We start from the raw sequence: 23728 nt of genomic DNA, 5'->3' as shown, positions 1-23728 counted from the left end.
AAACTAATATAACCTTTAGAATAACAGCTGGTGTAACAAAACCACAACATGTATTTGTTTATTTACAACGACCTGATAAAAGTAATTCACAAGAACATAATCCACATTTGTTAGATACATTTAAAATTAATGCAGATAATGATAATTGCATTTTGAGCTCCTGTCGTCTTGAAGTTGGTAATGGAGTTTTTTATCCAGAAACAGAATACACAAGTATATCAAGAATATATGACGATGTAATTAATTATTATTATAAACAAAATAACAAAACTACTGGAAGTCTCTTAAATAGATTTAATTTTAAAAAATTGTTTGGATTTATTCATTTTAACTTGGAATATAAAAAGGAAGTAATAACAGAAGATCCTAAGCATATTACATTAACAGCTAAATTAAATATTCCACCAGCAGCTAATATTCGTGTTTACGCAATTGTATTATATGAGGAAACAGTTGAAATAAATACTATTGGAAATGAACTTGTTATTGTTTAAATGAACTTGTTATTGTTTAAATGAACTTGTTATTGTTTAAATGAACTTGTTATTGTTTAAATGAACTTGTTATTGTTTAAATAAAATAAATATAAATTAAATAAAATAAATATAAAGTATATAATGACAAATTATATTGAATATAAAGTTAACCTTACAGATGGACAAAAGAAAAATTTAGCCCGAGCCTACAACAACAAAATTCCACATACTTTTAGATTAAAACATGAACAATTACATGGAAACTTCCCTTTACTTTTAACAAAAACACAAATTAATCAAATTAAAAAAGCTGTTGCAAATAAGAAGGGATTAGAAATTACAATTTCAAAAAGCCAAATGTCCAGTCAAGGTCAAAATGGTGGATTTTTAGGAGCTTTAGCTGGTTTGTTAGGAAAAACAATTCTTCCAATGGCAGCAAAAATAGCTCCAAAAATATTAGCCCCTCTGGGCATTGGAGCCCTTTCTGGACTGGCCAGTACTGGTGTTAGTAAAATACTTGGAAATGGTATGATTTCAGTAGCTAATGATAAGAGAAATATGATATCACCATATCTTACACCTAATCAAAGAAAGCAACTAGTAGGATCTGGAGTGATTAAATTAACACAAAAACAAAAACAAGACGGTGGGTTTTTAGGCATGTTGGCTGCTTGTCTAGGGATACCTTTGATTACATCTTTGTTAAGTGGGAAAGGATTACAGATTGATTCTCAACGAAGACCTTACAGACGAATTCCTATAGTAAAAAAAAAATAAAATTTATAAACAAACCAATATCTAACTTTGAAATTGAACAATGGGTAAAACAATTAAAAATTAAAAACTTTAGGGGTGTATTTAGTAGAAATAATTTATTAAAATTAAAAGTAAAGGACGAGTGTGGAATTATAAATTTGGACGATTCTATTGGTCCTGGAACACATTGGGTTTGTTACTTTAATACTTTGTATTTCGATCCATTTGGACTTCCTCCGCCGAAAGAAGTAATTAAGTATATACCAAATGTAAAATACAAACAATGTTCAATATCAAGACAAACAAGTATGCTTTGCGGATATTATTGTTTATTTTTCATTAAAATGTTACAAGATAAAGTACCGTTGTATGATTTATTGTATAAAATACTAAAAATTAATAATGTAAAACAAAATGAACAAACTATTATAAATAATTTTAACCAATAAGAACATGTAAATTAAACTTATTAAAACTGTGTTTTTATTTAACTGGAATAATTAATATAATGGGAATATTCAATAATATAAATGAAAAAGTAAATAAAATAGAAAGACAATTAATAAGAAAACCTCCATTGTTTTTAACATGTTATACCCAAGATACCGATGGTGGATTATTTCAATGGAAAACTGTAAATGCTAGTCCTGGTTTAGTTCAAAATGGTAATAATGTAACAATTAATTTTAATTGCATTTTAATTATTCTTGTTGATGCAATTAAATTAGATAAAGGAGAAGCTAAATTACAAATAAAAAATAAAGAAAATGTAATTCTTCAAAGTTACAATGCAAAAAATAACAGAAAAAATGAATCTATTTCTATTAATTATGCAAACGAATTTAAAATAAATGATGTTATTTATATTAATTCTTTAAATGTTATGAATATTCAATTAACAATTTATGGTTCTATAATTTAAGAGTTAATTTAAGAATTAATTTAAGTTTTAATTTAAGAATTAATTTAAGAGTTAATTTAAGAGTTAATTTAAGTTTTAATTTAAGTTTTAATTTAAGAATAAGCTAATGTATCAATACCATTATCAAGAATATATCTTTTATCGTCATAACATGATAAAGATGTTTTATTTATAACATAACTGGAAAGATTGTGTTTATCAGAACGAATAACTTTAAAGGTGTGATTAGTTTGGGTTGAATTAAACAAAGTATCTTTGTAATTTTTATGAACTATTGTTTTCTTAACAACAAGTTTTTTAATTCCTTTACATTTTTTAACATTAACTTCATTTTCTAATAAATAAGAATACATTTTACTTCTTAATCCGACAAATTCAACAATGGGAATGCCGGCAGCTTCATCTTTAAATTTTCCAATTACTTTTTTATTATTATCAAAATAAAATTCTGATTTTGGGTTATAATCACTATTATCAAATAAATCTTTGTCCTTATAAAAATCCTCATATGCATCTTTGGTTTTTATTTCATAACATAATGAATCAGTGTCAGTAAACAATAATTTACAATTACCCTCGTACTTTTCCTTAATGTAATTATAATGAAAATCATACATTAAATATTTTGATAAATCTAGAATGCACATTCCAACATAACAAGGTCTGTTTAATAACAAACTTTCTTTTATTCTATGAATACCAAAAAGGTTAGAGTTAAACATCGTTGAACTAACAAATGAAGGTTTGGCTATGTATTTTAATAAAATATTTTCATCATGAGTTAATTTAATATTAACCCTCTTGCGTAAATTCTCCATCGTCTTACCGAATACAGAATTGTTCATTAACTTAAAAAAGTCCTTTTCAAATGAATTTTTTGCTTTAGATCTTTTTTGAGTATTAAAATCAATATACTTTTTTAACCAAGGACTTTCATTAAAAGTTAATATTTTATGTATTTTTGTTACTTTTAACCCTAATTGTGTATATAGTTCAAGATTTTTAAAATGAACTACATAATTTTGTTTTTTTCATTAAAGTTGGAACTAACTTCTTTACATTACTTTTTCCTATTTCAAATTCTGTTTTAATATTTTTACTATAATCAGAAAGCCATTGATCTGGTATAATAATTTTTTCAGAAGCTAAAGGATAATCGTTGTGGGTTTTATGTAATTCTTTTGGATATTCAAGATCACATTCAACTATAAAGTTAGTTTTACCTTTTGCAATTAATTTCTTAAATTGTTTTTCGGATATAAATTTAAAGTTTCCAGAGGGTAAAGGTTGACACATAGCCCAACCGTAAAGGTTATTGGCGTCAAGGTACATAATGTATTTGCTTTCTTCTTTTGAATTATAATCTTTCATATATTTATTGTTTGCTTTACTGTATCTGTTTGAAATATAACTTATTCCTCCTCTCAGTCCCTTTTCAATAAAAAGATACATATCAATATCAGTTATTAAATCTAACTTAATTCCAGTCATTTTTAACATTGCATCCCAAGCTAAACCAGGGCTACTAAAATAATGACAGGGATCTAATTTGTAGTACTCTAAACATAATTTTCTAAAATTTTCAAATACATCAGCTAAAAGTAATACGTCAGTTTTTAAATATAGATCATGATATTCTCCCATTGTTTTAATTTTAAATTTATTCCAAACATTTTTAGCATGTTCGTATTCGTTGTCAGATATATGTGTTTCATTTAAAATGGAATAAAACTCTTCTTTAGAAGGTAATTCTGTTTCTTTAAATTTTTTAAATGAATCCATGTAATCATATGGATAAACACCTTTTGTTTTTAATAATTCAACACTTTCACAATTAAATTCTTGAGATAAGTATTTAAATTCTGGAATATTTTTTACTAAGTTATCCAATGATTGAGACATAAATTGGAATGAATCAATAAAAACCAAGTCGGAAATCATAAATGCCATATATCTTTCCATATTGTTAGGAATAACATTAATTTCTTTTTTAAATTTCCCTATTTGTTGCATAATAAAATGACCGTCATAACCTCTTAAATTATGAAAAATAACAGGAATTTTATGTGTTAGTTTAAAATTAATATTACATTCTGAGTGAGCACTTCCTCTAAATTTTCCTGTTATATGACAATGGTCTCTTACTTTGATTGAATCTTCTATATATTCTTTTTCACAGATATGACAAAACTTTTGTTTTTTAAATTCACTTTCATCTTTTTTAGACATTCTTAGTTCTTTGTTAAAGTGCTCTTTAAATATTTCTTTACAATATTCCTCTTCCTCAAGCATTTTTTCAATAAACTTATAAACTGCATTAGGACCTCTATAAATCTGGGTTGGTTTAGTATATTTATCGTCATAACAACAAACAACTTTATAGCCGTAACCACAATCTATATGATTTTGATATGGTTCAGTAAATGAAGATTTAGTTGATGGTAAAGCAGTTAAAACTTTTTTAGTTATTGATTCAAAATCAGCATAAATTACAAAAGGTACTGCTAAACCTTTATGATAATTTTTAAATTGTACTTTACTTCCCTCTTTTGGCATTTTTACACCTTGGGTACCATTAATAGCTAAACAATTTGGAATATGTTCATTTAATATTCTTTCTTGAGTAAAATGTTGTAAGCAACTTTTACAAAAATATTTTCTATGTTGGTCTTTGGTTTTGTTAGTCATTAATCTATTAAAGTCTTTTATCCAAACATAATGTTGGACTACAGTTCTTGAGGGCTTACAGTCATCATCAGTTATTTTATCATTTATTTTATCATTTATTTTATCATTAGTAATTAGCAACATGTCACAGTGTTCTTCGTATTGATATTTTGATATGTACAATGGATAAATACTATTTTCTTCATATCCAAATATATTAAATGAAATATCATTTAAAACTTCTATTTTAGGTATTTGATTTAATGTAACAGGAAATTTAATTCCAGTATAATCAAGATCGTTTATATGTTTTTTATAATTTGAAACTCTTTCAGAATTTTTTGTTACAGGAAATTTGTAAGCTAAATGACACCATCTAAAACATTCGTTATCATCATTCTTTATATTTATTAATCCTTTCATTGAATTTTGTAATGGTTTTGGTAATTCTAAATAACTTGAAGCAGCCAACGGACTATACTTATATCTATTTATATAATGAGCATCAACTGACTCTATTCTCCAGCCACTTCCTTCAGAAATCCAATTACCAATTCTATTTATTATTTCATCAAAAGCTTGATGTAAAGTTTTTTTTATTTCGTTTGTGTTAATAATTTCTAAAGCCTTTGATTGAAAATAAGCTGATTTATATATTGTATCAGTTTTATCCATTTTTGCAAAAGTTATTTTTAAAACAACGTTTATTTTTATACCTTTTAAAGTTTTAAGTTCAGATTTAAGTATTTCATAAGAGTCGTTTATATTTAAATATAATTGATTCTTTGGATCTTGTCTATATGTAATTTTAATTTCAAATTTCTTATAATATTGTTTTGTAGATCTCTCGATTTCCATCTATATATTATATTTAGAAAATAAAATTCGTTAAGCAAAAAAGGATTAAAAAAATAATTAAAAAATAATAAAATAAATAAAGTTTTAAATTATCTTTAAGAAGAAATAAAATATTTAAATTTATATCTTTTTCCATTAGTTTTTGATATTCCACATTTTACTCGGTTTTCTCCTTTGCAGCACATTGTTATTAACCCAGAATTAATACCAAGGTCTTTAGAAGCTGCATAATTGCTTTTATATGTTTTTTCTTCATTAGTATCACAGTCGGTTACAATAACTTTTTTAGGATTGTTTCGATAATTATTTGGTCTGGGACAATCACATAACTTTTTAAAACTAGAGGTTTTAGTACTCGAGGGTACAGCATTTTCTTCTTCAGTTAATAGACAACCACAGTCCCATTCAAATAAAGTTCTTTTACGAAGATAAGGATCTATAACATTTTGTAATTTATCAATAACATGATTTTTATATTCATCGCTAACTATTTGATCAAGTTTTGATTTAATAACATTTCTTCTTTTAAGAACTTTCTTATATGAATTTTTGTCTGGATTCATTATTTCTCCTAAAGTGCTAGATAATTTTGGCATAATCATTCTATCTACCTTTCTATTAACCATCTATATATAATATACTTATAGAAAAAAATCTCTAAAAACACACGTAAAATTTAATACAGCTCTTCTTCTTTTTTACTTTTATATCCGTTAAGTTTAAATTCCTTCATATACGTTTCAAAAGGCATTGAATATTTTTTTCTTTCTGCATTTCTAATAGTATTGTAAAAATATCCTGAATAACTTGTTTCTCTTCTTCTTTATTTACTTTTCCAATCCGTGCTTTTGTTATAAGTTGTTTTATTTTGTGATGATGTGCTTTTAAAATAAATTTTCTTGTCGTCAAGTTTTAGTCTGTTAGTAAATATGGTAATTACTGATGGAACAGCGCCAGCAACTGCTACAAATATAGGAATAGCTGGAACAAGTGCTAATGCAGCTGAACAACCAAAGACACCTGCTGTAATATATAATCCGGTACTTACTCTCCCACAAAATTTATAACTTTTTCTGTAAGCAGCAGCTAGTTTAGTTAAGTGAATGATTAACTGATCTATTGTTTCTATTCCATTATTAGAAATTAAATTTTTATGGACCATTTATATAATATATTTTTTAAATTAAATTTCTTTCAATTCACTAAATGGTACCCAACTATTAAATTTTTCACTATAACCTTTCCATTTTACTAAAGCTTGTTTTTTCTTATAGTCTCGTCTAATAACTTTTTCTATTCTAAAAACTTCTTGTGTAGTAGGTAAAAGTTCTTGTTCATAAAATGAACCTTGAATTATTTCATTATTTAAATCTTTAATAGTGTATGTTCTGGGATTTGTATTATTAATTTTATAAATTATAAATATTTCCTCTGTCCAGTTTGGTGTATATCCTTTTTCAAAATGTCTTTTAAGTTTGCTTAAACGAACTCGATCACCAATTTTAAATTTTGTTTTACTCTTTGGTATTTTTAAATCACCATATAAATTAAAGTAAACAGTACCTTTATTTAAGTTTTTACTAGCTTCGGTTGGTGTCATTTTTATACTAGAATGTTTTGTTTTGTTATATTTATCAACCATATCCTGCAAATTATCTAAATAAGTATAAGTATTATTTGCTGTAAAATATTTCCACATTATTCTTTTTAAACTTCTATTAAATCTTTCTATTACTACAGCCTTTCCTTCATTAAATGTATGGTACATATTAATCTTATTTTTATTCAAAAATGATTCAAACTTTTTATTATAAAATTCTTTTCCTTCATCTACCCATAAATTTACTGGTAATCGTCCTTCTAAAATTATTTTTTCAAATGCTTCAGTAACAGATTCTCCAGTTTTATTCTTTAATGGAATAACCCAAGCATATTTACTAAATATATCAATAACGGTTAACAAGTATTTTACTCCTTTATTATATTTTGAAAAAGCTTGCATGTCAACTAAATCAGCTGACCAAGTATCATCAATATCATTAACTATCACTCTTCGTTTCCTAAATTTCCTTTTAATTGGTTTGTGTAATTCTTCTGCTAATTCATCGCTCCATGTGATTCCGGGGGTATACTCTACCCCCTTTTCCCGTTTTTTGATTTTTGTCCGAGACCAAGTGTGTATTTCGTTTTGATAGCTGGTTTTACAACTAAATGTTTTGCAATCTTTTCTCCAAATGTTTTTGATTTAGTTTTATTTAAATTGGAAAGCATTTGCTTATCACATTGTACCCTTTTTTACACCACTGTCATAGCAAAAGTCATGGTTCCATACATACTGCATTCCAGTTCATTGACAGGGGGTCCATTATCTAGGGGATTTCCTGGCCCACAATAATTATATCCTGGAAGTGTTAAACCTTTCTTAGGTAATAAAGGTAACATTGCTTTGTGAATATCTAAATTACCCCCTGTACTTTTAACAAACTTTGATTTCATTTTTCCACAAGATGAACAAGTAGCCTTTATCATTTTTCTCCCGTTTTTTGTTATAACATAATGAGGATTTATATTATCAGTAAATTTTCTTTCTTTCAAACAATATATTTTATTCTGTAAACTCATCTATATCATATGTATTTAAAACTTTTTAGTTGGTTTTAACTGGGTTTAAAACCTGTGGGTTTTTAATTGTCCAGCATTGGATTTTTTAGAATAGGGACAAGGGGTCAGTCCGGACCAAAGACTAAATCTTTTTTTTGGTTAAACCAAAGGTTTTCATTCGGTTTAACTAAAGATTTAAAAGATTTTCAGGGTATTAAGTAGTATTCTAAGTTTAGGGCAAGGTTAAAGTGCACTTATAGAATAGGGACAAGGGGTCAGGGGGGTCAGAATTGAGTTCGCTTCGGTAATTCTAATACTACTGACGTGATTACCGGCAAAATCGCAATAACTTCTTCGTTTTTGAATAAAAACTCATTATTTGACCACTCATTTTCTTAGTTCGGACATTTCCAACACAATGATGATGGTTTCGTTGCAAAATTTCTTATGACAACAATATCGATCATAAGGTCACATGATCAACTGACCGTATATCACTGGTCACATGATCAACTGACGGTATATCAAGAAAGATATACGGCACCCTGATATCGGGTCGAAAATACTGCAAGTGACAGGATAAATATGGATACGATCTAAGTAACCATTGCTGTAATAGAAGTCATCTGATTTTGTTTTGAAAACTACTTTACCAAAATGAGCTACTTCTCTTGTTTTAATCACGATGGCGTCATTTTCAAAATGCATACCGTAAAAGACGTTAAAATAATATAATTTAAACGCTGCTTTTATTTCTTCTAAAATTAACATGTTACTTTCAAGTTTCATTCAAAGGATTTTGAATGTAGCTACCATGTAATATTAATTTATATCAGAATGGCTGCCTGACAGATGTTACATAGGCTATACACTGCATCCTAGTAAAATAACGAGAAATGGAGAATCGAATATATAATGAATAGTCACTTTCTTTTAAAAAGATTGAAAGGATTTATAAAGTTAATGTTTAAATGCAAATTGCATTTTTCTGTCACAATTCAGGTATTCAAGTATTTACGACCACTTTTTAAAGGACAAGCCTTATCTGATTACACAAACGGAAATGAGCATATAGGCTACAAGCCTAAACCTATCAAAGCAATTTATGATGCATTGTTGCACCTCAAATTGGTAGCAACGCATTTTGGTAGTCACTACCAAAATTCGGCCGAGTTTTGGTAGTCACTACCAAAATGCGTTACACCCAACAAATTTTGGTAATTTACAAATTTTAAGTACCAAAATGCGAAGGATATGTACACATCCAACGCAAAACGGTATTAAGAAAAATCTAATGATTTACAAAAAATATGTTGTGACGAATGGACAATATTATTTTATAGAGAGTCATGATGGAACTTAATCGCTCATCTGACCTTGACTTTTTAATGTTGAAAATATATTCAGTCGAGCAAGACCATTTGAACACACGGTGGTGTAACTCTAACATTATATTGGGAACAGATGTCCTTAAGAGAACACAATCGAGTAAGATATCTTGAACATGGCTTGGAGCGAAGTGGGTGTGGTTACAACTCCACATGTTGAAGGTTCGAACATGTTTTAAATAAAAGGAATGGACAAATATATGTATATATATATTTTGTGGGGGGTGGAGAGGGGCGGGGTTGAACGTGTGAGGGTACAAAACTTCACATGTTGATTATAAATATTGATGGAAAATAAAAAATGAAAACAAAATGTTTGAGGTGGGGGGAGCGGGGAGGGATGCATGATCGGTGGTGGGTATGACTTGGTGGAAATGCGAGGTGGCGGAATAATGGAACAACTTGCATGTTGATAAATATTCATGGAAGGTTTAAAAAAATCTAAAATAAGGAATGAAAAAAAGGGTGGGGTGGGGTGGGGTGGGGAGGGAGGGGGTGACCAGGTGGGGGTACACAACTTCACACGTTTATAATAAATCTTCATGGAAAAGAATGAAAGAAATTAAATGAAATTCTACCAAATGGTAGGTTTGTTATGTACAAATATGTATATTTTTGAACAATCAAAGGGCAATAACTCTGAAGTTACTAAAGAAATCCAGACGAAATTGCATGTGCACAACCACATTATAATGATCTGAATTCAGTTGAAGTTTCATAGTTCTAGGTCCAATATATCAAAAGTAATGAAGCAGAAATAGCCATATTTATAGTGCCCTATGTAGTTAACACTAGAAACTTCTAAGGGCCATAACTCTGATGTTACTTGGGCAATCTGGCCGAAACTTGACAGGCCGCATAATCTTATAGTGGTGAACATGTGTATGAAGTTTTATTTAAATATCCCCCCAACCACTTCCTAAATATGGCCCCGGACGGACTGACGGACGGATAACGCCAAAACTACTTCGTCGGGGGATAACAAAAAATAAAACAATACAATGTTATTGCATAGGAAGCGTCGTTTGAGGCCTCTTTCACACTCTCAGGAATATACATTTTGGTTGTTTTTATACGAAAACTATTTATCGGGAGGGGAACTCAGAACCCCATCCCCGATCACTTTTATAGGATGCATTTACTCCTTTTATCTCTCTCTTTTATGCCTTATGCAAAAATAAGCTCAGCCCCCGGTGTAGAAAAAAATACCAAAATACGTTCCATTCCATGATCCTTAACACATCATATGTACCACTGCAACGTATTTTGTCGCTACCAAAACTCGGCCGAATTTTGGTAGTGACTACCAAAACGCGTTGCTACCATTTTGAGGTGTAACAATGCATATAATATTGATGTAACTTTTGGTGGTGCTTGAACGTTTTACCTGTTTTGTTTGAAATAGTAATTTTCAGATATATCACAATGCTACATCCCTTCCATATCCTTCAACAAAAGACTTTCGATGCGTATGCCTCTGAAATAGTGCCAAACTATTATGAATACATCTATATAGTCATGCATTTACTTGACATTATGAACAGGTAGTTTAGAGCTTCATAGCTATAAATTGAGCAAGTCCTGGAATCGAGAAGTCGTGTATCGTATCTGTTTGTTGTTTTGTCGTATGAGTAATACTAATTGGTATTGATGTAATTAATACTTAAAGTAACGTATGTTTCAATCCATTTTAGGAGGTAGCTTAATGATATTACTACGGAATAAAACATTTAACTAAAAAGAGTTTTTACAAATATGTCTTAAAGACATCAAAGCACAACTGGCGTGTTCCAAACAAATGGTGCAGACTGTCTATGCATGTGTACATTGATGTAATCATGTTCCTCTTGTGTAGTTCTGAAACATACGTTACCGAATTTAGATAAAAGTAGTTACTAGACTTAATGTTTTAAACACAGTTCCATACCGAGGTAACCTATATGTAACAGTTAAAAGACATTATCTTTTGAATGAACTAGTTTGTTTGTATTTGCTAATAGTTTTAAAAGTAGAATATTGAATTTTAGTAAGAACTCAGAATTGACAGCAATAATACCACAACCACAATATGGACATCTATGTTTTCGTTAAGGAAATGTAACATGATTGCGTAGTTCAGAAGTTCCGTCCCACAGTATAAGTGATATTTGAAAATCACTCTGGTCAAAGAAACAGAATTATGTGAAGTTACATGTTTTTCCAAAAATGGCATTTAGTTTCTCTACCCATGTTGTTCTGTATAATGTATGATGTTCTATAAGCTCAAAATGTGCCGTGTTTATTTACACCAGGGATTACATCAGCAACTTTCTTAATGCCTATAAACCAATAATTTCAGTAATGAATACAATCTTACCTTCGATAAAATTATATCAAAACAATGCATTGAAAATATAAGAACCTCTGTCTTATAACCACCACAGTCCATGGAAACCCCAAAACTATGCTAGATTTAATGATACTTAATGCTCTGTGTAATCTTGGTATCGTTTCATAATGTATGTTTCATTTCATCTTTGTAACGCTGTAAAAACTGACTGAGTAGGTGCTTTGCAATGCCAATAAGCATGATTTATGTATTAGCCTGGAATAATAATATACCAAATATGAAATCGAATAGGCGACCTTTAAAATCTAGGTAACGTATATTTGATTCTTAGATACCCCCATGTTCTGTATTTCTTTTGAATGAAAGTAAAAATATTCAGAAAAAAACCGACAACATTTGTAATAATTTGTTACAGTGAGTCTTTAATTTATTTAGAACAGTTACATAATCAAAACGCTAATATCAGAAAGTAAGTATTAAAACAATCTACTAAAAATTCGTGTGTAGCCAATTATACTTTCAAAGAGAGAGAATTCCGCGTTTATTATACGCAAGGTTTACTCAAATGAGTATAAATTTTGTTTGACATACGGTAGAAAGTGACACCCGGTCTTAAACAATCTCGGAATGAATGCTATAATGGCTGAAGTGGATGAACCTTTGCCTAATTTCTGGGTTATGAAATCGAAAAACTAGAGGGCTTACAGAAACTGGCCCACAGACCAAACCACTTTTATCGCCTTCACTAATTTCTAGAATATCAGCGTGGCCTTGTATATGAATAGTTTAAAATCTAGTGAGCTGGATTTTACTGCAAATCGGTTACTTTGATGAGGATTTGATCTGGGGAAAGAAGTAAACTGAAGGCCATAAAACCTAACATTTTTAACTAAAAGGTAAAACTAAGTATATTAACACTTAGTCTATATAAATAATTGAGCCATGCCATGAGAAAACCAACATAGTGGGTTTGCGACCAGCATGGATCCAGACCAGCCTGCGCATCCACGCAGTCTGGTCAGGCTCCATGCTGTTCGCTTTTAAAGCCTATTGGAATTGGAGAAACTCTTAGCGAACAGAATGGATCCTGACCAGACTGCGCGGATGCGCAGGCTGGTCTGGATCCATGCTGGTCGCAAACCCACTATGTTGGTTTTCCCATGGCACGGCTCAATTATTGTTAACATTATCAAAGGTATTATGCCCGTCTTGAACTTGACAATATTTGTATGCATGTATGTATGTTTGTTTCACTGGCCACTTGTAAGAAGGAATTGAAACTTTACACACTTGTTCACTGTGATGAATCTACATGCTGTGCATTTACTTTGGTTGTCAAATAACAGAAAGCATATTATGTAAAACTCAAAAATGTTCTTGTAAAATCATAAAAATAAGCCTTTTCATTTTGGAAGCAAACATACAGTTAATTCATTTACTAATTATAATTGCAAACTATACAAACCAAACTTAGTATTAAGCTTAAGAGAGGGAGTGTTGTTGCTAGAGCGGAATCTGTTGGCACAGTGTCTGCTTAAGGAAAATTACATCTGATCAAAACGTCCAAGATAACTTTGGTTTCGAAAGTACACAATCAACATAGCCTTACTTCTTTTTACCTGGTGCGCCATGCTCACTTACAGATTTATCCACTATTATAGTGCCTTATAGTAGTGACCGTGAAAAGTCGCCCGGTTCCTTGAAACAGTTTTGGAGTTAAACTGTCCACTTTTCTTCGAAAACCGTTCTGATTAATTTTGCACTATATAATCAAAATTGAACTTTTGATGGAACACTGCAGCACTTAATGTTACTGTATGGCATTATCCAAACATTACATTATGATTTTTTGATTATCTGTCAATATATCTTAGAAAGGATCAATAACTTTTTTAATTCTCATATAGCATCCAGCTTGTTCGCACTGGGTGTGAGCGATACCTTATATGCATGTAGGTGTACTGGATATTTACACTTAAAACAGGCATTTATTCCGTATTTTACTGAAGATTTGAAAAGTTTTAGTACTGAATGTGTAAGATCATACCATAACTATATCCATGTCAATTTTCTATCTCATTTTTTATGAATAATTGTGAAAATAAAATACGTTTTTGTCCCGAAAATGAAGATATTTTAAGGCGATGCTATCTATTTTCATAAATAATGGTATTACAAAATGTTGAAAATCGGACCTGAAATAGTGGGAAATGAAAACAAAATGAAAGATGTTGGTGAAACTACATACTTTTTGCAGTTTGGCGGGTCCCATTATTAAAAATCCTGGATCCACCCTATGCTTGTTCTAGGTAACTATTTGTATATTATTTCATGCGCAGATCAGGAGAGGGGGTCCGAATTCCCTTTCGGGAAAACGAAGGTCTTACCATACGCACAGATGCACGGTGCTTCCACAGGTTTTGTCGTTTTTAGAAAGAAACTGAAGAAGAACTGCAAGAAGACGAGAGGATAGAATGTGTAGGAGTAGAGGGTGGGTGTTAGGGAAGGCTTAATATTGGTGAAATACTGCCAACACGGTCCACTCTCACTTCTTTACATCTTAAAAGTTAATTTTCCAATCACATAGATCTACTTAAGGTCGGGTTTCACATGATGTACTCCATCATCTAGTTCTTATAAATTACCAATCTCCTCACAGCGGTTTCTTTTAATGTACCGTAAGGGGAAGTAATTGCTGCGGGGAGTTTTATAAATGTTCATTGATATAACGAGGACGGTATCTATGTGCAAACGGGTAGGTATCTTTGTTTATTTTCATCCATCGTCAAAGGTATCATCAAAACAGCGACAGAAATTTTATCAACAAAAATAAAGAGTAGCAAAATAGGGTTATTATAACAGTAGCTTGATCTTGGATGCAGTATTCGGCTCGAGTGGATTTTGCCAGATCGGATCTCACGAGGCGCGTAAGCGCCGAGTGTGATCCGACCTTGCAAAATCCACGAGAACCGAATACATAGTACAGGTCTAGTTACTGTTATAATGACCCTTTTATTTTATACCTTTACCATTTTGATTCTTGATTTGTTCTTGAACGAAATCTTCAATGTTTATTGATATTAAGTGGAACTTAGTGAAGTTTTTATGTGCGCTATTTATAGAAATGTGTCGCGTCATGCATATTAATGAAAAGCATACAATACGGAAGGTACAATACGGAATTTAAAAGGTACAATACGGAATTTTTGTCTGTTTGTTCATATTTAATTGTGAAATACAAGCCGATTGTTTTACAGAATTTATATAGGTATATAATAAATTCAGTTATCTGTCCTTTGAACAAAGAAAAATACGTATCAAAACGTCAAAATACACGAATAGTGATATATTTATTCAAATTTTATAGTCATATCAATATTATTGATGACTGGTATTTTCACTAGTACGAATTAATTAATGCATTCCCTCGGACGAATATATGTCTATAAAGTGTTCTATATATTACCAGGAAGGTCTAATACGTATCAGTTGTTCCAGATATTATGCTAAAAAAATCTGTCATCATATTGTTTGCAAAATAGAAAAAAAAGCTGCGTTAGCCATAAATTTACATATTTTCATATTTTCTGAAATATGTAAACACAGATTTTCCGCAAGAAATATTGTTCGGTTTTTTATCAACGGACTGTGAATTATGAGATGCTTCATAAAAAGTTGACAAGGAACAGCGTTGTTTGCAATACATAAACGCTAAAAACACGGTAATAAGTTTATATCAGAAATTGTAACTGAAAGTTTCATTTTTTACTTCTTCTAAAACGATATTTGGGATAATCAAGGTCCATCAAAAAAGCAACAAAAACGCTGTCTTTAACGATAAGCTGGGTCAATTTACTGCTATAAAGTTATAAACGCACAATCTTAAAAATATTTATGATTTTCCCGCTAGTTACAAATAATCTCGTTCAACAAATAATCTCGTTCATTCATACAGTTCAAGGTTACTGGGGTAAACATATTTACTTCATGAGTCAAACGAGGACAAGCGTCGCGCTACTCTCAACAAAACGTTGAACTTATTTTAAGCCAGAGTGAAACAGCGTGGGTGAACTATACACATCTAATTAATTTCAGTGGAGTTAAACAGGTAAACTTATTCCTGCTTCTAAATTTTGAATTTTTTTGACATAGAACTAGAAAGAAAACTGAAAGAAGTAAATACATTTGCAGTATATAGAATTTGCAATATCATAGAAACTTAAAAGTATTTTCATTTATAAATGCAGCAGAGGCGTGTCTTTTAGTTTATTTATAGTTCTAACACGATCCGATTCATTTTCCTATTAAACAAAGAAGGCTGGAGACAGTGATTTATTAAACAACAATTCACTGTTCTGACGTCACAACTATTACGTCATAGCGTCAAGCGGCGTAACGGCGCGCTGGAAAAGAACTTGATTGAAAACGGGCAAATAATTAATGCATGCCGACAAGGTGTACTTTAAAGTCCTTGATAACGTGTTAGAATCGAAATAATATATCTCATTTAGTGATTTGCTCTTAAATAAATCACTGTTTGTCGTTCAGATGCGTAGCATTATATCACTCGGTCTACGCCCACGTGATATAATTCCTTCGCATCTGAACTCCAAGCAGTGATTTATTCAGCGACAAATCACCGATGAGATATATTATTTCTTAATTATACATGTAAAACCGAAAAGATGAAATTGTATCCGTTTAATATGTTATATTCTGATTACAGTGATTGCATGTTTAAGATGAAAAATATTTTTACCATTTTTTGTAAATACTGTATATAAATATAAAGGTTAGATCGCATTCATTTGATATGTATGTGACCTTTTTCATTATGATTTTGGCGGATATTTTTTTCAACAAAAACCGAATTACGAAGTTTTCACTTTTTTATAGTATGGTCGTATTATTAACGTCAGCTGTCCGGATCGACCTGAGTTTTTATAATGCATGCATATGTTAGTCGTTTTCCTAGCGATCATCAGTTGCGTAGATAGGCATATTCCTGCTGGCACGTGCGTACACAAGTCAACAGGGATTACGTTTAGCTACAATTATATATTTTTAGGTTATGATATTTGCATCGAGAAATATGCGGACACATGCGCGACTTAAGGTATATAAGATACCTAATAGACATGTTCGCTTGGTATATTCTTAAAGCTGACCTCGTTTTGCACGGTGTTGCAATTTTTAAATTACTTTTACCGTGCCATTTTTTTTATAAATTTTGTACGGCGCGCACCACCTCTAAAATCTGGTGTAATGCTGAGATGTCGTTTCACTCAACAAATGAGCCGTGCCATGAGAAAACCAACATAATGGGTTTGCGACCAGCATGGATCCAGACCAGCCTGCGCATCCGCGCAGTCTGGTCAGGCTCCATGCTGTTCGCTTTTAAAGCCTATTGGAATTGGAGAAACTGTTAGCGAACAGCATGGATCCTGACCAGACTGCGCGGATGCGCAGGCTGGTCTGGATCCATGCTGGTCGCAAAGCCACTATGTTGGTTTTCCCATGGCACGGCTCAAATCAAATTTTAGCGTCGCTTCGCTCGCAAAACATGATATTAATAGTATTTATAATTGCTGAAGAATAGGGACGTGACAACAGTCAAATTTTAAAGCTATTATTTGAATAAAGTTGTTCTTTTTTATGTACAAAGTTTAAATATTTAGGTCCCATGTTTGTCATATATATCAGCTTGCACTATTTGTATTTTCCAACGGTGCATGTCCCTGCACCCCGCTAGAAATTCCACGGTCCCTCTAAACAAAATCCTTGATTATCCCCTAAAATGTGTTGCTCGTCAAAGTTGTTAGCAAAAATGTTCATCTTAATGCATTAATTATGCAGAGTTGCAAAATTATTTTAATAAAAGTGCATTCAAGTGAAAATTATAAATTAAGATTGATCTATCTTTTGAAATCATATATAACAAGTTTAGAATAGTTATATATACATGTTAACATAGTTTCTGGTAAATATTGAGAAACAAACTTATAATTAGTATGCCTTGTATATAGTGCAAACTTAAAAAAAAAATCAGTATATGATTTTACGTTTAGTATTTCGCTTTGTCCTGACCTTGACCACTTTGACTTGTTAATGTGCTGGTACGTGTATGTCCAATTTGTATGTTGTGTTATCTCTAAAACTTACCTATGTATGCTATTGACTTTTTTGGATTTTAAATGTCTTCGTTTTACTAAAGGGAAAATGCAGATACGGATAGGGCTTAGGGGATGGCAGCTAAAAATATCAGATCATTAACTAAGTCATCCCACTAAGCCGAACGAGTAAGGCTAGGTTATATGGTGTTTAGTTCGTCAAATGACAAATTAAAACTATTATTATTGATCTTTATATTCAGGCTAGAAAATGTCTGACTCTGAATCGCCTGGGAAATATCGCCGCCAGATTGGCATATGTCGGATTGTGGTCGTCTTCCTTTGTGTGGTCATAGTCGCTTTAGTCATAGCATTAGCCGTCGTCGCCTCCCGTTCAACGCCTGCAAAGACTGAAACACAGGCTCAGACACAAGACTGCAGTGCCGGTGACAATATCAACCTTGATCCACCACAGGTACTACCGCCTTTCCATGATCTCACTCAGAATGAGATCAGGTCATTGAAGAAGTTCCTATATGGGCAGACAGACCTAAATCTGGCACACGCTGCGGACATACTTAGTAATAACAGTTACATATTTACAATGGAACTTTACATTCCAAACAAAAAGGACACGTTGAACTTTCTTGATAAGAATGCACCAGCGCCAATAAGAGAAGCGTACGTTGTGATTTTCAGGGGAGATAAGCCAAATCCGGTTGTAGAAGAATATATCGTTGGGCCATTGCCAAATCCCACTAATAAGAAAGCCCAGAAAACACAACCATTCCTTTACCGTCCATGGACCTCACCGGAAATAGTTGGCGCTGTTTCTGTCATGCATCGTGAAATTAATAACAAAGTGAGCAAAATTCTTCAGGAGAGTTATGGTGGCAAACTGGGTAACTGTGAGGAGAACTGTCTAGAATTTCAGATGGCAAACCCAATGTCCCCAACGGTAACAGGTGAACCAAAAAGAAGAAAACAGTGGTTTTGGCTCACACCTATTGTCGAGTTCTGGAGTCTCCATCCATTAGACTTTCTAGTGTTAATGGACCTTACAAGTAATAAAGTTGAGGACTATTTTATTGACAAAATTTTCTACGGTGATAAGGTTTTCAGTTCCTTAGATGAACTTATGGAATCATATGACAATGGCACGGTTACTAAAACAAAGATTCCCTTTCCGGAAATTAGTAAAAACTTGTATTCTTCTATGAACAGAAGGGGGAAGCTGTTTCCCAGCGAACCATTACTTCCGCCGATTGAATATGAGCCAAGCGGTAAAAGATATTCAATCAACGGCCGTCATATTAAATACATGGGTTGGGATTTCGACGTAAGAATGTCGACCATTTCCGGTCCACAGATATTTGACATACGGTATAATAATGAGAGAATTGTGTATGAGCTCAGTCTACAAGAACTTGCAGCATTTTACTCGTCCGCTAGTCCAGCACACAGATTTTCAGACTACGTTGACAGCGTGGGTTTAATTGGTGCCCGAGTCCGATCACTGGTTTCTGGCGGTGATTGTCCTTCACATTCGACTTACCTCAGCATGAACCACGTGTTAGAAGGAAATGAAGACCCAGTTTACATAGATCGAGCTTACTGTGTTTTCGAACACAACACCGGAAAACCGCTAAGAAGACACTTGTCAAGCCAAGGTCCCTCGAAGTTTTACGAAGGAATGATGGATGTAGTGCTCACTGTTCGCACCATTGCAACCGTCGTCAACTACGACTACATAATGGACTTTATTTTCCACCAAAACGGAGCTGTGGAAGTTCAGGTTATTTCAACGGGCTATATTCTGACGTCGTTCAGTGTCCCTGCTGCAGATGATTACGGATTCCGATTACGTGAACATATCACTGGCAACCTACATCATCATATGTTTCATTACAAAGTTGACATGGATATTCACGGAACCGGAAATAGATTCGAAGTTCTTAATATAGTCCCAACAAAGGTGGATAACTCTGAATGGTCAGTAAGGAAAGATTCGAAGTATTCGTGCACTAAAATGGTCAAAAAGGTAGTAAGTACAGAAAAAGAAGCGGCATTGACGTTTAATTTTGATAAACCAAACTACCTGACCTTCTACAACAATAATGTCAAATCGTCTGCTGGGGTCCCAAGGGCTTACAGACTTATGACAAAGGGAATGTCAAAACAGGTACGTGTTAATTTTAGATCACGAAAATTGACAAATTTGCTTCTATAACATAGTTCATATTGTTAACATATTAGAGGCTATACTAAATTCATTGAGCAATAATCACAAAACTAACACAGACTTGCACAGAAATGCGTGTGACAACAAGATTAAGTCCAATGTTGCTGTAGATTGTTTACCTGCTTGCAGACACATTTCTTGAGCAGTTTTTATAAAGATCTCGGTTCAGTACATATTATGATATATTAAAGGCTTATATTGCTTTTGTTACAACAGAGTCATAAGTTAAAATATTTCAATTATTATAAATACATTAACAGCTACCTTTCATAAAGACTTACATTTTAATTTTAATAGTCGCATATCTCCGAACGTTTGATGACTAGCAAGATTGATGGTAGCGATAGTGATCATGAACTTTCATGTGGTCAAAACTGCCACTCACATTAGAGGTCAAATGTCTGGAGGCATCATTATATACCATCATAATAATTATGGACCTTTGACAAATTTGAACTTTACCTGCTATATTTCTAAAATGGACTGGTCTATCATTTAATTTGGACAGTACCATTTATTATTTGAATGGATGTTCACTGAAAATTTACTGACTGAATATCGAACATTGCAGACCTGGTCTGCACTGGTCGCAAGGACAGGATCATTTGCCAACGGGAAACTTTCTGTACTATAAAAGTGTACGTTTCACTCGGTTTGTACTAGTAACCTCCTAAATGCATGAAAAAATACCAGTTTCAGCTCGATACAATCAGTTTTCAAAGCTCTACGGCTTTTTAGTTACGTGTGTTAGCGCGTCAAATTTCCTCCAAAATAGCTGTCGCGACATAATTTATGACCATTTTTTCTTGCTGAGGCATATTTTTGCCATGTTTTATAATTCTTTACTGTAAACTGAACACAAATTAAACACTTTTACTGTAAAATATACCATCCCACATCTAACACCTAGGAATTCACAGTATGCATTTTTCAAAAAAGAAAATACACCCAAAACAGTGAAAATGTGATACCTTTAGCTTTTCTTCATTTTTACTGTAAAGTTGCACTGAATGGTGTCATATTCTATCATAATTTGACCAAACTAGCTCATCTATATTCTCATCTAAACATGTTTCAATTCCTGTCCTTGCTCAACTTCGGAAATGGGCAGGATTATTGTATTATAACATCAGATCACCGATTTTGTCAAAATTGCAATATTTAACATTGCTATGAAGATACGAGACATGACTAAGTACTGTAGTTAAACCATAATTACGAAGAGGTAGTGCCAGAAGGTAGTAAGTGTCTTGTTTATTTATATGAACTTATGAACTTTAGTTTCCTGCTAAGTGTATTCATATGGACTTCGTGTCACATTTGTGCGGTTTTTTGGATGAAACAGCTTCTTATAAATACATTTTATGCATGTACATTAATTCATCGACATCACTGTCGCATGATAACGTTTTCAATATGTAAATTGAATACAAGTAAAAACAGTGTTTGTATAATATTCAGATGTTTTTTTACTACATGTTTATACCAGCCTGTTTATAAAATTCAGAAGCCATGTTTGTTTCTCGTTTCCTTTTCTTAAGAAAAGCTAGTGTCTGATTCTTTAAAGTAAGACAACGTCGTGATTCTCAGTTGGGGTTTAAAAATTTTCCACCACACACTTGGTCCGCTTAACATTTTTTCTTGTTTATTCAACAGCTATTTGAAAAGGGTTCTGGACAGGAACCCTCAGTGGCATGGGCGCGTAACCAAGTAGCTGTGACCAAGTACAAAGAGGGGGAGAGAAGGAGCAGCTCCATGTATGCCATCTGGGATGCTGAGGATCCAGTTGTCAATTTCCAGAAATTCATTGACGACGATGAATCAATTAAGGACGAGGTAAGCTATTTGATCAGTTTAAACCGCGTGTCGGCCGTCATCTGGCTAAATCTTGATTCGCACCAATTCCTAAAGCATAATTATCCCACTGCCATCCTACAAGAGAGTGATCATTCAAATAATTGAAATAACACATAGCTTTGTGCCTAATATTTCTCTTAGCTATGAAGGGATTAAGTGTACTGTGATGTTAAGGTAGTGCTGGTATGTGCACGTATGTTCAAAAGAATTCCAACAATTTAACTTTACGTATGGGGTTATACGTGATATTTACACACAGTTAAAAAGTGGCGTAGTATCAGCATGTTATTGATAATGATTTTTTTTTCTTGTTCTATGAAACGTAAAATGCATATGCTAATGTAGTAAACACTAATTTGGTAGCCACTATTCCAGTTAAGCTGGTCTTAAACCTTTCTAACGGCATATGTGTCTTTCAGGACCAAGTTACCTGGGTAACAATGGGCATTCATCATATCCCTCACATGGAGGATTTCCCCGTGACCCCTACAATCGGTCTTGACCTCTCATTCCTACTCATACCTAACAATTACTTTGATGAAGATCCGGCCATGGGCTCTGGAGACGCTATTAGAATTCAACCCAACGACCAACAAGATATCGACAAGGGAATAAAAGTGGAAACATACGGAAAGTCTGAGCCGCAGTGTAAACCCAGGCAGTCGTCTTTTGTAAGTGAAGTCAAGAAGAACCCAGGGAGCATTTTTGACCAACCAACTGGCGAAGTTGTAATTTAACATGTAATTCTTAAAATCTGTGTTGGAGATAGAAGGAATTACGCATAAATATGATAGTTCTGTTTAAAGTCAGAAAAAGGTCCTTATTCGGGTGAAACACTTTGCTTGGGACGAGAGAGTATTTTGCACTATTTTGTTGTAAATGTGAACTTCTATCAGGGGAAGTAACTAATTGATGTGCGCTAAACCCATTACTAAATTGCTTAAAACTTTGAAAGGCGCGCAAGTTACATACTGGGTGTCCACGAGATGTCATGTTTTCGGATAATATAACACCTTCTTGTTTAAGTTGAAGGATTTCTGCAGTATTTCTGACCATTTAGCCACCGAGAGTATAATAATATAATTAGTCTCATCGGAGCGGTCTCCGTATTTTGCGGAACATGATCGTTTCAAGATGAAATAGTTCATTAAAAAACATTCATTTTGTATAGCTAGTGTATTCGATGCAGGACACTCTTAGTGAGGAGACATTAGGATTGTCAGGTCAAGTTTACCAACTTGCTCTTTTCTCCTATTATTTTTTTTTTCTCAGTGATTTTTAATTGTTTCATCTTTGAGAAAATATGCTAAAGAAAATTTTAAATAGTGATACCTATCGATTGGGTACTCAAGTATAAAAGATAGTGTGTACATATTAGTAAGATGTCTTGGAGTAGGGTCGGAAGAGAGAGCTAATGTTAAAGCTTGCATTGCACCCCAATCCATTTGCACTCTCAATTAACATTAATTTTGTATGATTTTGTATGTAATATACTTATACGAGTAAATGCATTAATATTGTA

General features: G+C 32.4%; 1 protein-coding gene across 1 annotated transcript; it reads left to right on the top strand.

Annotated features, from left to right (window-relative positions):
- Window positions 1–15957: 15957 nt before the first annotated feature.
- LOC123524764 (putative amine oxidase [copper-containing]) lies at window positions 15958–23728 on the top strand. Its single transcript, XM_045303224.2, has 4 exons — window positions 15958–16105; window positions 18371–20289; window positions 22006–22185; window positions 22626–23728. The coding sequence occupies exons 2-4, from the start codon at window positions 18379–18381 to the stop codon at window positions 22941–22943; spliced, it is 2409 nt and encodes an 802-aa protein (XP_045159159.2). The 5' UTR covers window positions 15958–16105; window positions 18371–18378; the 3' UTR covers window positions 22944–23728.

The sequence above is a fragment of the Mercenaria mercenaria genome, chromosome 3 (genome assembly GCF_021730395.1).
Source record: "Mercenaria mercenaria strain notata chromosome 3, MADL_Memer_1, whole genome shotgun sequence".
Lineage (NCBI taxonomy): Eukaryota > Metazoa > Mollusca > Bivalvia > Venerida > Veneridae > Mercenaria > Mercenaria mercenaria.
This window is presented reverse-complemented; position numbering and strand designations above follow the sequence as displayed.

Excerpts from the sequence above, each read along its gene's own strand:
- LOC123524764 (XM_045303224.2), top strand. The coding sequence starts at position 18,379 with ATGTCTGACTCTGAATCGCCTGGGAAATATCGCCGCCAGATTGGCATA. Across the intron at positions 20,290-22,005 it reads CAAAGGGAATGTCAAAACAG|CTATTTGAAAAGGGTTCTGG; the intron begins GTACGTGTTAAT and ends TTTATTCAACAG. Across the intron at positions 22,186-22,625 it reads ATGAATCAATTAAGGACGAG|GACCAAGTTACCTGGGTAAC; the intron begins GTAAGCTATTTG and ends TGTGTCTTTCAG.